The following is a 13,163-nucleotide window of genomic DNA, read 5'->3' as shown; positions in this document are numbered from 1 at the left end:
TGTATTCTCTGGATTTGTTTACTTATACCTTATCTGCTTTCACAGTGGTTTTGAGAAAGGTGAATCTGTCCACTTGTCTTAAACTAGGTTGAAGAAAAAGTATTTAGAATTAAAAAAAAAAAAAAAAAAAAAAAAAAAACCCACACAACAAAAATTATCTTTTGTTTCTTTCTTTAATACGAAATGCCCCAGCTGAAGTGTTACATCTCATACACAAAAACTGAAGGCCTCTTTGCTCTACTCTAACCAATACTTCTAAGGAGTCTCAAGGCCAAGAGAAATGAGGGGTTGCTTAGATTAAGCATCTAGAAGGGGGCCAGTGTCTTCAGTCCTTCAGTGTCCACTGCATTTTGACTATTCTTTCTAAACTAGATATACTATGTGTTAGAGTGTTTGCAATGAAGGAGTGTCAAAGGGACAACCAAATGCATTATGCACTATGTTTGCTGTGTGCTCAGGCATAAGCTTTGCTATATAGCTCATTGCATTATAAATTTAGCTATATTCTATGATGGCTCAGAGCTTATATGTATAAATAAAATAAGTTTAGTCTGCAAATATTCACTTTATGCACTTACTCCAGTTGCCTCGGCACTTCCTATTTAACTGATTATTATGATTTTATTTTCCTTCCCTCTGAGATCCAATGTACATGCAGCACTAGTATTCCCCCTGATGGATATGCATACCACCACAACTCCACCTATAACTGGAGGAGTGATGGTAGAGAAACTGATTGTTTGGAGAGCATATTTAAGTGAGATATACCTGTCTGTGGTTTTGCACTTTTAGGGAGTCAGGTATATCAAGAACTGGAGATTTATATCCAGTTTTCTGAGCTACCTGTAGATACATAAGACTTCATGTGTTCACAATTCAACTAATCTTTTCCTATCCTAAACCAAATTCTTCATTTCTTAGGTACTGTATTTCATAGAGCCATAAATTTACACAAATTTCTTCCTCAAATTCTGCTCAAATGACCAGATTCATTAATCACCAAAAACAATTGCATTGAAACTGTTCAAAAATAATGTTAAACAGCCATATTAAGATTTTACATGTAATTTTGAAAACAGCAAATAAAATATTAAATTTTGAAATGAATAGAAGGAAAACTACAATTTAAAAACATACAATAAAATGACTGAAAGTAAAAAGAGGGCAAAAAAACCGTAGAAAAAGTGTGGTAACCACTTCAAACTATACTACAAGGCTATAGTAACCAAAACAGTATAGTATTTGTACACACAGACAAATGGAGCAGAATAGAGGCCCCTGAATTAAAGCTGCATAGCCACAACCAATTGATCTTCAAGAAAATTGACAAAAATAAACAATAGGGAAAGGGTACCCTATTCACTAAATGGTTCTGGGAAAACTGGCTAACCATATGCAGAAGAATTAAGTTGGACCCCTATCTCTCTCAATACACAAAAATTAACTCAAGAATGATTACACACTTAAATGTAAGACCTCAAACTATAAAAAATCCTGGAAGGAAACCTAAGAAACACTCTCTAGACATTGGCCTAGGCAAAAAATTTATGATTAAGTTCTCAAAAGCAAATGCAACAAAACCAAAAAGCAGGCAAAGGATACAGACAGACCCTTCTCAAAAGAAAACATACAAGCAGTCAACAAAGATGTAAAAATGTTCAACACCACTAATTATGAGAGAGACGCAAATGAAAATCGCAATGTTATCTCATTGCGATTATACCAACCAGAATGGCTATTATTAAAAAGTAAAAAAAAATAATAGATGCTGGGTGTGGTGGCTTATGCCTGTAATCCCAGCACTTTGGGAGGCAGAGGCGGGCAGACCACGAGGTCAGGAGATTGAGACCATCGTGTCCAACATGGTGAAACCCTGTCTCTACTAAAACACAAAAAATTAACTGGATATGGTGGTGTGCACCTGTAGTACCAGCTACTCGGAAGGCTAAGGCAGGGAAATTGCTTGAAGCCAGGAGGTGGAGGTTGCAGTGAGCTGAGATCATGCCACCACACTCCAGCCTGGCAACAGAGCAAGACTCCATCAGATAGACAGATAGACAGACAGACAGACAGACAAATAGATAGATAGATATTGGTGAGGTTACAGAGAAACGGGAATACTTACACATTTTTCATGGCAATGCAAATTAGCTCAGTCCCTGTGGAAAGCATTTTGGACATTTCCCAAAGAAGTAAAAATAGAATTAACATTCAACTTAGTAAACCCATTACTGGGTATACACCCCAAAGAAAATAAACAGTTTTCCCAAAAAGACATCTGTAGTAGTATGTTTATCACAGCACTATTCATAATAACAAAAACATGGATTCAACTCAGGTGCCCATCAATGGTGTATTGAAGAAAATAAATGTGGCAAATACACACCATGGAATACTACACAGCCATAAAAAAGAGCAAAATTGTATCTCTTCCAGCAACATGGATGCAGCTGGAGGCCATTATCCTAAGCAAATTAATGCAGAAACAGAAAACCAAATACAGTATGCTTTCACCAAGTGACAGCCAAACGTTGGGTACATACGGACACAAGATGGGAATAATAAACACTGGCGGTTCCAAAATGGGGGTGGGAAGGGTTGACAAACTACCTATCAGGTAGTATGTTCACTACTTGGACGACAGGATCATTAGGAGCCCAAATCCCAGTATCAAACACGTAACACACATATACATGTACCCTGTGAATCTAAAATTAAAAAAAAAAAAAAAAAAAAAAACAGGGTAAGAAGTACAAAATAAGATGGTAGAAATAAATGTAAGTAGGCTAAACTCATTAGTTAAAAGATAGGTACTATATATATGTTTGTTGAATGAAGATAAGTATTTGATAAAATTCACATTATTTTTAAGAAGTCCTTGATTCTATTGTTTAAAAGTTTTCATTTGTATTATTGCTATAAAAGTTTTAGTATAGCTTTACACAAAATCCACATTATATAGTATTGAATATATCAAACGTTGAAGTACTGGTTCCGTCCCTTACTGTGTATAAGACCTTAAGTGTTTCACTTAATCTTTCTGATGTTTAGATTCCTCATCAATACTATGGGGATGACAATAATTTTCAAGTTTCAGATATTTTTTAAGGATTACATGATTATTATACCATAAAGAGGTATATTTGTATATCTTTTACTATAGCATTATACTTTATTTTAAAATTATAGGTTCCACTTCAGTGTAAGCTTTTAAATGTTTTGGTACAAAATAAAATCAAACATGTAAGTAAAATAGTAATAAATGACTTATTTATGTAGAAAGTATAAATTTATGTAGAAAGTATTTATTACTTCTAAATAGTAAAAATATATATATATATAGGTTTATAGTTTTTATGAGGCTATTTCTACATTTTCACAGAGTGTTTCATAACGATATAACCCTCAATTTCAAAATTACTAAACTGAAAAAGACATTTTTTGGCAATCAAAACTCATTTGGGCTAACATATTAACATTTCAATTATATATATTTACTGTCTTGTAGATGAATAACCAACTCAGTAGCCAAACAAGGTATTTTCATGTACATATGTTGCTGACAGGGATTAATATTGATCTCTTGAGAAGATAACTGAGAAATTTAGCTATCAAGTCAATCCAAGCTTTTGCTTTTATTTGACGGAAAATGGGCATTGTACCTCTGTTTGAGGTAACATGAAAATGGATCTGTGGGCTGTTTCTGAATAATTTTTAATCTTCTCTGATGTATAAATTGTTTTATCATTTCATACAGCTTCCACTGAATCATAGTAGCTGCTACACTTTGAAATAGCAATACAAGAATGTGATATTAAGTGACCCAAATATCTGTCATGAATACAGGATACAATGAGCTAATACCAGAAGGCTGACAGGAACTGTCTAAAACCTTGCAAAACTCAACTATTAGAATCAGCATTTCACTCAGTTATTTAACATGCATTTAATGAAAACTTAGTAATGATCAGACACTGTGCTACATATTGGGAATACGAATTGGAAGGTGGTAAATTTTGTATACTGAAGGAACATATAATTTCTTGGAAAGATAAAAATAATAAAATTTGACTCTTGACACTTTACACTGTATTGTTCTGATAGATAAAATAACAAACCCTAATTATGATTTGAAAAAAGGAAGTAAAGCAAGATTGGGAAACCAAATGCAATCAAGCATCAGTTGAACAAGTATTCTATGATAATCTACATGACTATTTGGATGAAACGGAAACTTGGGTCTAAGATTTCTAGCATGTATCAGGTTACTTAGTAATTTCATAATATTAATCTCATTCTACCCAAACAAAGGCAGTGTTAGTCATTGCTAATAAATGTCAGATCAGAAACTTTACCCTGGATTATTCTTTTCTTACTTCCTTTGTAATTCGGTTTGGCATGTCCCCACCCCAATCTCATCTTGAATTGTAGCTTTCCTAATCCCCACGTGTTGTGGGACAGATCCAGTGAGAGGTAACCGAATCAGGGGGATGGATTGTTCCCATAGTGTTCCCATGATGGTGAATAAGTCTCACAAGATCTGGTGGCTTTAGAAATAGCAGTTCCCTTGCACACGCTCTTTTGCCTGCCACCATGTAAGATGCACCTTTGCCCCTCCTTCAGTTTCTGCCATAATTGGGAGGCCTTCCAGTCAAGTGAAACTGGGAGTCCATTAAACCTCTTTTTCTTTATAAATTACCTGGTGTCAGGTATTTCTTCAGAGCAATATGAAAATGGACTAATATATTCTGTTACTTCAGCAAGCATTTTTGACTATATTTTCCCAAGATAGTTTCCAAGTTCTTCTTTTAAGCAAATAAGCAAGGCACTAAAATTAATGCATTTCATAACATAATTATGAGAAAAAGGTAAATTTTAAGAAAGGTTTTCTTGTTACATAGCTGATCTGTTTTTTCCTATTCTTATTTATGACTTTTCCATCAAAGTTTCTGATATTTATTAAAAATCTTGACTCATTTCATATATTTCTGAATATTATACATAGATTAATTCAATAAATATTTTTGAGCTCATACTCTGTCCTAGGCACTGGGGTAATAAGAGTGAACAAAACCTACAAAATTTATGTCTTAGTAGAATTTGCATTGTAACCGAAAGAGACAAACTATGAACAACTAAGTAAGTAAATGTGTGAGTATACGGAATGCTATGAGTATTACGGAGAAAAATAAAGGCAGTATGTGGAATGCTGTGAGTATTATGGAGAAAAATAAAGCAAAGCTGGATAAACGAATTGTGGAGTGGAAATCAAAGAGGAAGATCAGAAAAGGTTTTACTAAGGTGATATTTAAATGAAGACATGGATGTGAGGGAGTGAGCCATTCATATACCTGGGATATACATGATCCAGGCCTAGGGAATAGCTACTGCAGGGGCGTTAAGGCAGGAGCTTGTCTGGTTGTTTGAGACATCAAGGAGATGACGATAACTACAGTAAAGAGAGTAGGAGGGAAAGCAGTAGATGAGGTCAGAGAGATCAAGTGGAGGCAAACGGTGAGGGTTTTCCAAGCGATGGTAACGACTTTGGCTTTGATATTAAGCTGAATGAGATGATGTATTAGTCTGCTCAAGTTGCCATAACAACGTACCACAGATTGGGTGACTTAAACAACAGAAATTTATTTTCTCACAGTTACGGAGGCTGGAAGTCTGGGATTAGGTGACAGCATGGTTAGCTTCTGATGAGGATTTACTTTCTGGTTTGCAGATGGACACCTTCTTTGTTTTCTCTCAGTAGAGAAAGAGAGCTCTCCGGTGTCTCTTCTAATAAAGTCGTTAATCTTATCATAAAGGCTCCACCTTCAAGGCCTCGTATAAAACTAAAAAAAAGCCCCATCTCCAAATATCACCTTCTATGGTCTGAATGTTTATGCCCCTTCAAAAGTAGTATGTTGAAATCCTAAACCCCAAAGTGCTGGTATTAAGAGACGAGAGTTTTGGTAAGGGATTAAGTCATGAGAGTGAAGCCCTCATGAATGAGATTAGTACACTTATAAACGAGGCCCAAGAGAGCTCTCTGGCCCCTTCCACCATGTGAGCACACAGCAAGAAGATCTTGTCTATGGACCAGAAAGTGGGCCGACACCAGTAAAATTACCAATGGTTTGTATGTGGGGTGTAGAGAAAGTGAGAAGTGAAGAATGGCTCTGAGGCCTGATGTAAGGAATAAATTTCTATTAATAGAGGTGGAAAAGACTGTAGCTAGAGAAGGTTTGGGGAAGAAATAACCAGGAGTTCAGATTTAGACACAGTTAAGAGTGAAGTGCCTATTAGCCAACTAAATGAAAATACTGACAGGAGTTGGATATACATACAAGCCAGAGTCTGGGATAGAGATGTATGTTAGGGAGATTTTAGCTACTTAGACATTTAAAGCTTTACTATCAGGTGAAAACTAACAAAATGTGAGTTTATTAAGGAAATAAGAAGTTATAGTACTGACACTTGGGGGACCATAAAATTAAGAGTTTGAGGAGATGAGACAAATCAGCAAAGGAGATTAAGAAGAAAGAGTGGAGAAATATCAAGAGTGAGAAATCTTTTAAGCTAAGTGAAAATAGTGTTTTGTGGAGAAAGAAGTGACCCACATGAGAAACGAAAATAATCCAAATGGATGCACAAAATGGAATGTATCCTTAAAATGAAATGCTATTCAGCAATATAAAGCAATAAACTATTGATATATTCCATGACATAGATGAATCTCAGACAGATTCTGCCAAGTAAAAGAAACCAAACATCCACAGACGTGCATACAAAGATTGCAGATTGTATGATTGCATTAAAATGAAATTTCTGGCTGGGCCCAGTGGCTCATGCCTATAATCCCAGCACTTTGGGATTACAGGTGAGAGGATCACTTAAGTCTAGGAGTTCGAGACCAGCCTGAGTAACATGGCAAAAAGATGTCTTAAATAAAATAAATTTTCTAGAAAAGTCAAAACTATAGAGAAAGAAAGCATAGCAAAAATTGCCCAAGGACATAAGTAGGAGAGGGATTGAATGACTTTTTGAAAAGATGGAAGCATCTTTTGAGTTCTGGTGATGAAGACACAATTATATAAATGTACTAAAACTCACTGAACTGTATACTTAAAATGGGTGAATTTTATGGGATAAAAAATGCATGTCAATGAATCTGTTAAAAAGAGAAAGAGAGTAGAGACAAAAAGAGGGGGAAGAGAGAGAAACACACAGACTGACTGAGAGGAATGGAATTGGATAGAGTATAAAAAGAAAGTTTTTGAAGTATTACTGTAAAGGGAAACCAAAAATCATGTATTAGCTGAATGAAGAGGGCATTGGACAAGGGAATTTTGCTTTGTTTTACTTTTATGTGGAGGCAAGAATAGCAGGTTTCCATGTTGATGGGACTGCTCCAGAAGAGGAATCAATCTCTGATACAAATGCAGAAGAAGGGGTACTGCTGAAACAATTTCTTAAAGTAGGCAAAAAAAGATGAACTACAGCACACACAAGTTGAGGGATTAGTCTTAGAACTGCAGCAATGCATTTGCCATACTATACTGTTAGAAGTAAAGCTTGGAGTCACAAAGAAAAAGAGCATGTAAAGAAAGGATTTCTCAGCAAGGCAAAATTTACTTTTGCAGAAGAATGCTGCTCACAAGTCTGGTCACGAGAGCACACCAAACAAAGGAGGGAAGGGGTTTTTATCCTTAATGCAGCTTGTCCCTGCTACTGTATCTTGCCTCCACTGGCTGGAGTTGGAACGCACAATCTAAACTGAACCTGATTGACTAACTTGAAAGATGCAGGAATGTGGTCACACTGGCAGGAAGGGCGGTTTCAGTGGGAAAAGCAGTTGCGATGGGAGGGGTAATTTACAGAGTGGGTAGCAAATGTGGGCTCTGTAGATAAGGACGGGTAGGAAAGTTGTTTACTGAAATTAAAATAGGGAGGAACAAAGGATAAGGAATTTAGTTTGGCCTTGGAATTAGGGAACGAAGAACGAGGACTCTGAATAAGCCAAACCTTTGAAAAGGAAATTCTTTTGTATCTGACCTATACTATACTATACCACACTATGCTATACTGTACTATATACTAAAAAATGGGAAGTCAGAGTGTATGGCTACAAATGCTAATTGTTGTGTGACTTGGTGATGAGGGCTTGTGGAAGTTATCTTCTAATTGCTTTCTTTTTCACAACGTAATAGGATGCATGTTTATTGCCTGAGAGTGAGCTGGGGAAGACACATACAACATTTGACTAAAGTATAGTAAAAATAATAGGTTTTTAGAAAAAATTCTAGGGAATATTAAGATGCATGTGAAGTTCATCATTTTTATTTTAAATTAACAGCAGTCTGCATAACTGGTTTTTTGTTTGTTTTCTGTGTGTGCTTTGGTTTTGGGGATTATTTAACAGTAATATTAACCCAAAAAGACTCATATATGCAGTAGGCTAAGAGTTGGATATATATCGTGATTAGGGTTTTGCAAACTAGAATGTCAGTGTGAGAAAGCAAAAGAGAGATGACAAAATTGAAGCTGTATAAAAGAATATGACAATAACTGAATGAGAAAAGTGAGAATCAAAGGAGGTGGAGTAGAATGAAAATGGGGTAGGATCAATGATTTGCACATTTCCATGACATTAAAGGACTTCTGGAATCAGGGTACTAAAGGAGTGAGTAGAAGATAGTGGATGCGGTTCAGAAAAAAAGGAAGCTTGTAAATGTGGCAATTGGGAGATTGCAACTGTTGGTAATAACATATCAAGTTGGCCTTGGTCAAGAGGATGAGTTCGGTCGTAAAACACGATGACTGAACAGTCATTTACATATATTGATCTCAATCAGAGATCACATTATTATTTATTTAATCAGTCATTAGTGCCTATTCTTATCTTATGCTTATCTTACTCTATATGCAACTCATTGTACTATATTCTCCCACCATAAATCTGTGTACGGTCTTCTCTGCAAATTGGATTATTTATTTATGTGTACTCCTGCAGTTTTGATTTCTATCTTATTATTTTCCATTTCACTTTATTTAGAAATACACGTTCCGACAGCCTTAAAATAGAGATCATATCTCAGAATACCTTGCTTATTTTCTCACAGGGGTCACTTTATGTTGTTAACTCCTGTCAGTCTAGTGATGGATTCATTCATCCTCTATAAAGCCTGTTATATTCTCTTTCTCCTTCCTCTTCTTTTTCCCTTTTTTGTAATCTCTAACAATTATTCAACTAATACCCCCTTTGGATGAAATCTGTTTATTAACCAATATGAGACATGATCTATATCAATGCCATACAATTTCCCTAAATGTAATACAAATTTTTGTCTTATCCATTAAAAAAATTAAAACAGATGTTTTGAAAGAACCTAAATCTGGATTTAGATACAGGTAAGACTAGATATGTTTACTGTGAAGTCCCCAAACTTTTTACAGAAAGACTGGAGTAACTGGATTGATGTACAGGAATTGGAGGGGTATAACTCAACAATTATTCCTAATTGTAATTATTATCTGAGTTTCAAATCAAAATGTTTTCAAAAATATGTTCCTGTTGATATGCAGCATACTTTTCTTTCAATTAAAAATATAGAAGGGGGATCAGATAAAGATAAAGAAGCCTTAAGAAAATCAATGTAGGCCATTTTATTATTTAAAAAATATGTACAGTAGAGCCAAATTGGGCTCCATTACTACACTGGTAATATAACCTAGAAACAAATATGGCCATCACTCTAATTAAAGAAGAAAAAATTACTGAGATACCAAGACCTTCAATTCTGTTACCAGTTGTTAACTAAGGCCTTCATTCCTTGGTTCTTCCTTGTGCTCTTTCTCTTTCACTGATGCTGCTCACTCTTAACTTATACTGTAGTAAAGCTATAATAAGTTCCAAAGGTGTACTCATCTCAAATTATAAAAATCAAACAAAATGGATATAATGAGGTGTGAGCTGGCAGAAGTATGTATAATTAATCTGAGTACAGTTTAGTTTTCTGCTTCCTCAAGCCACAAAAATTACCCATGACATTTACAAACAAGACCTCAAAGAGCCAAAAATTACTAACTAAATTGTAGTTTTGTTTGAAACTCAAAAAAAAAAAAAAAAGCATTGCTTAGAAGTTCTAATTCCAGTGTAGCAAAGAGCACCACAAACAACTAAGTGTCCAGTTTTTCTTTTGAAACAAGATGCATGTTGGTATTCAGTTAACACAACTCTGATGCTCCAAACTATTTTGAAAAGTTTCATTCTCTCAGTTTATCACTTCCCTTGTGCTCCAGGCAATATATTCTTCACTGATGGCAGACAGAGGCATAACAATGACAGTCAACAGTTAGAATGGCAATAAAACAATCTTATCATTGGAGTTCAGCATCCCATCTAATGGTATTTAGAGTACGTGATCTTGAATTACTCATCTGGCACTCTGATATATGTCAAGGAAACCATGCACATTTCACCTGCAATGTTCTCCCATCAATATACTGTCTAAAAGAATAAACACATAGCAAAGGAGAGCAGCAGCAGCAAAGAATGGGATCCTACTGTACCTGGTGAGTGTGGTGGAGGAGAGCACATCAGAACGACACCCTGGCCTTCCCTCACAGAGACAGCACTTCTTGTCCGGCCACTAAAATTTCCCAGATCTGTCAACATAATACAACATTTAGATCCAAAGCAAAAAAGAATGTAAAGATTACTACGATTTTAACTTGTACTTACTTTCTATCATTATCTTGACAAGGTGTCTTTTGTTTGTTAATCAGTGACAAGAACGCTTTAACATATATCTACATCATCAAATTTTAAATACCACAATAGAAATAAATCTATATCATCCATAGAAAAACCACATTCTTTATTTTTATTTACAGTCCATTCAAGTTGCCAGTATAGACAGAAACTAGGCAGTATAGTATTTTTAACACAAATAGTTACATAATATTTCCTACATATTGATATTTCTACTACCAGTAATGCCCATTCACTCATAGTGAGAAGTAGAAGTGGTGAGAGGACTTGGTGTCCCAACTGCTGCTTCATTACATGTCATGCTAAGAATGATGTGTAAAACCAATCATGAGCATGCCAAAGTAGAGACTTGTATGCTCTAACAAAATATAATAAAAATAGAACAACTATTCTTTTTCTATAAATATGAATAAGAAATTTATGTGACTTTCATTTTATGAAAGCCTAGAATGGGCTCTGTGAATTAACTACTCTCATCCATTTTGATTAGTCTGGGAATATTAGCTAATGAAACACTCACTTCTATGTATGAGGGATTATAGTATTGGAGTTCAATTGCCTTCCCTTAAACTATGTTACATTTACACAATTTGAAAAGACCTTCCTCAAAAGAAAATGGTCCAAAAGGGAATGATGTGTAATTTTATTTGTAATTCTATTATTGCTTATTAAACTATTTATATATCTCAGTACATACTCCCCTTTCCCTTTTCCTGGGCTAGGTTGATCAATAAGACAATTTTTAGACTACTTTATTGAAAATAGTAGGAGTTCAATATTATTTATGAATAAACTCATGTTTCCATGTTAAGAAATGCTTCTTAGAAATGTTCTTCCATTTCTTCCATTAGGCACAAATTGTAAAAGAGATTTTAAAAATATATTGTAATTATTTCACACTAAAATAATATGCTTTGTAGCAATACAAGGTAGGGCTTCAAATTTAATATTAATTTGACAAATAAAATGAACAATCAAGAAAATATACTACTGGATATGAAGGAGATAAATTACAAGTCTATAGCACTCTAAGAAAAATTCTATATATATATTTTTGAGATGACTAACAATTTACTTATTATTTTGCTGAATGTATAACCAAATCTTCTTTAAACACATCCAAAATCATGGGGGTCTAATAAACAGTGAATACATGATACCAAATAAATAGAGAAGTATTCATTATTACAGAATGTATTTAGGATTTTATACAAAATTCAATGTTTCTTTATAAACAGTTAAGCTTTTCATAAAGTAGCAAGACAAAAGAAAAAGAGCAATTCTAGTTCTACTTTTCTGGGGGATTGCTATTTAAAAAATATATACACTAACTTCTGTAGCAGTAAAAATCAAGTCAGTAATTTTCAAATACATGTACCTACAAGGTTACTGCTCTGATTTCTATTACCAAATATTATGCTTGTCTCTCTTTGAACTTCGTATGTATGAGGTAATACAACATAGACATTTGTCTGTAACAAATAAATATATGCAAATCATGGCTTTCAACTCATACACACTGATTCTTAGAGGCTTTTTTCCAAAAAAAGATCTTAATATGAAATCAAAGCATGGCAAGATTTTTAATTTGACTTCCTTTTACTTTACTCCTGGAAATACAACACAGGATAGTGAGGCAGTGGTTGTGACAGGGCTTTAATATATATTTTGAGAGCCTCGTCCCTATGTCGCCCAGGTCGGAGTACATGGTGTGATCGTAACTCAGTGCAATCTGTAACTCCTGGGGTCAAGAAATCCTCTAGCCTCAGCCTCCAAAGTAGCTGGGACTACAGATACGTGCTAGTATACTCAGCTAATTTTTCAAATTCTTCGTAGAGACAGAGTCTTGCTATGTTGCCCAGACTTGTCTCAAGCAATCCTGTGGCCTCTGCCTCACAAAGTACTGGGATTATAGGAGAAAGCCACCATGCCCGAATTTAATATCTCTAGGGATTATGTGATTTCACTTTCCTCTTTTCATCTTCATTGAATCTATAAATTCTGGAAGGCAATTTGGATATCAATTTATTTTTAATGAATTTTTAAAATGGTTTCTAAAACATAAATATCTGTTTCAATACACTTACTACAAGTTTATATTATGCTTATTTTTATGACATTTCAAATCAACCTATTGTATTTACAAGATTGTTTTAATAGAAAACAGTCCTAAATTAATGTCTGTTTCTGAGGAACTGAAGTACAGGCATGCCCTAGAAATTAAACACACTAAGAAAAGAAGATTATAGAATAATTGTGACCTAAATTGTGTTTTGAGATCCCAATGACCCAAAAGATAATATTTCACTGTAATTGCTTTATTTTGTGCCAGCTGTTAATACAAGCACAATTTAACATTTCCTCATAGAATTGTCTCTGTGTCATTATTTCCTGGGAACTA

General features: G+C 34.6%; 1 protein-coding gene across 1 annotated transcript in view; it reads right to left on the bottom strand.

The window, feature by feature from the left end:
- CNTN5 (contactin 5) overlaps positions 1-13,163 on the bottom strand; it is a 1,322,079-nt gene that overhangs the window by 436,078 nt on the left and 872,838 nt on the right. The window contains exon 7 of the mRNA XM_038004871.2: positions 10,561-10,656. Coding sequence (XP_037860799.2) covers positions 10,561-10,656 — 96 coding nt within the window. The remainder of the gene's footprint in view (positions 1-10,560; positions 10,657-13,163) is intronic.

The sequence above is a fragment of the Chlorocebus sabaeus genome, chromosome 1, assembly GCF_047675955.1.
Source record: "Chlorocebus sabaeus isolate Y175 chromosome 1, mChlSab1.0.hap1, whole genome shotgun sequence".
In the NCBI taxonomy this organism is placed as follows: domain Eukaryota; kingdom Metazoa; phylum Chordata; class Mammalia; order Primates; family Cercopithecidae; genus Chlorocebus; species Chlorocebus sabaeus.
The sequence above is the reverse complement of the archived record's forward strand: the minus strand, read 5'-3'. Positions and strand labels throughout refer to the sequence as shown.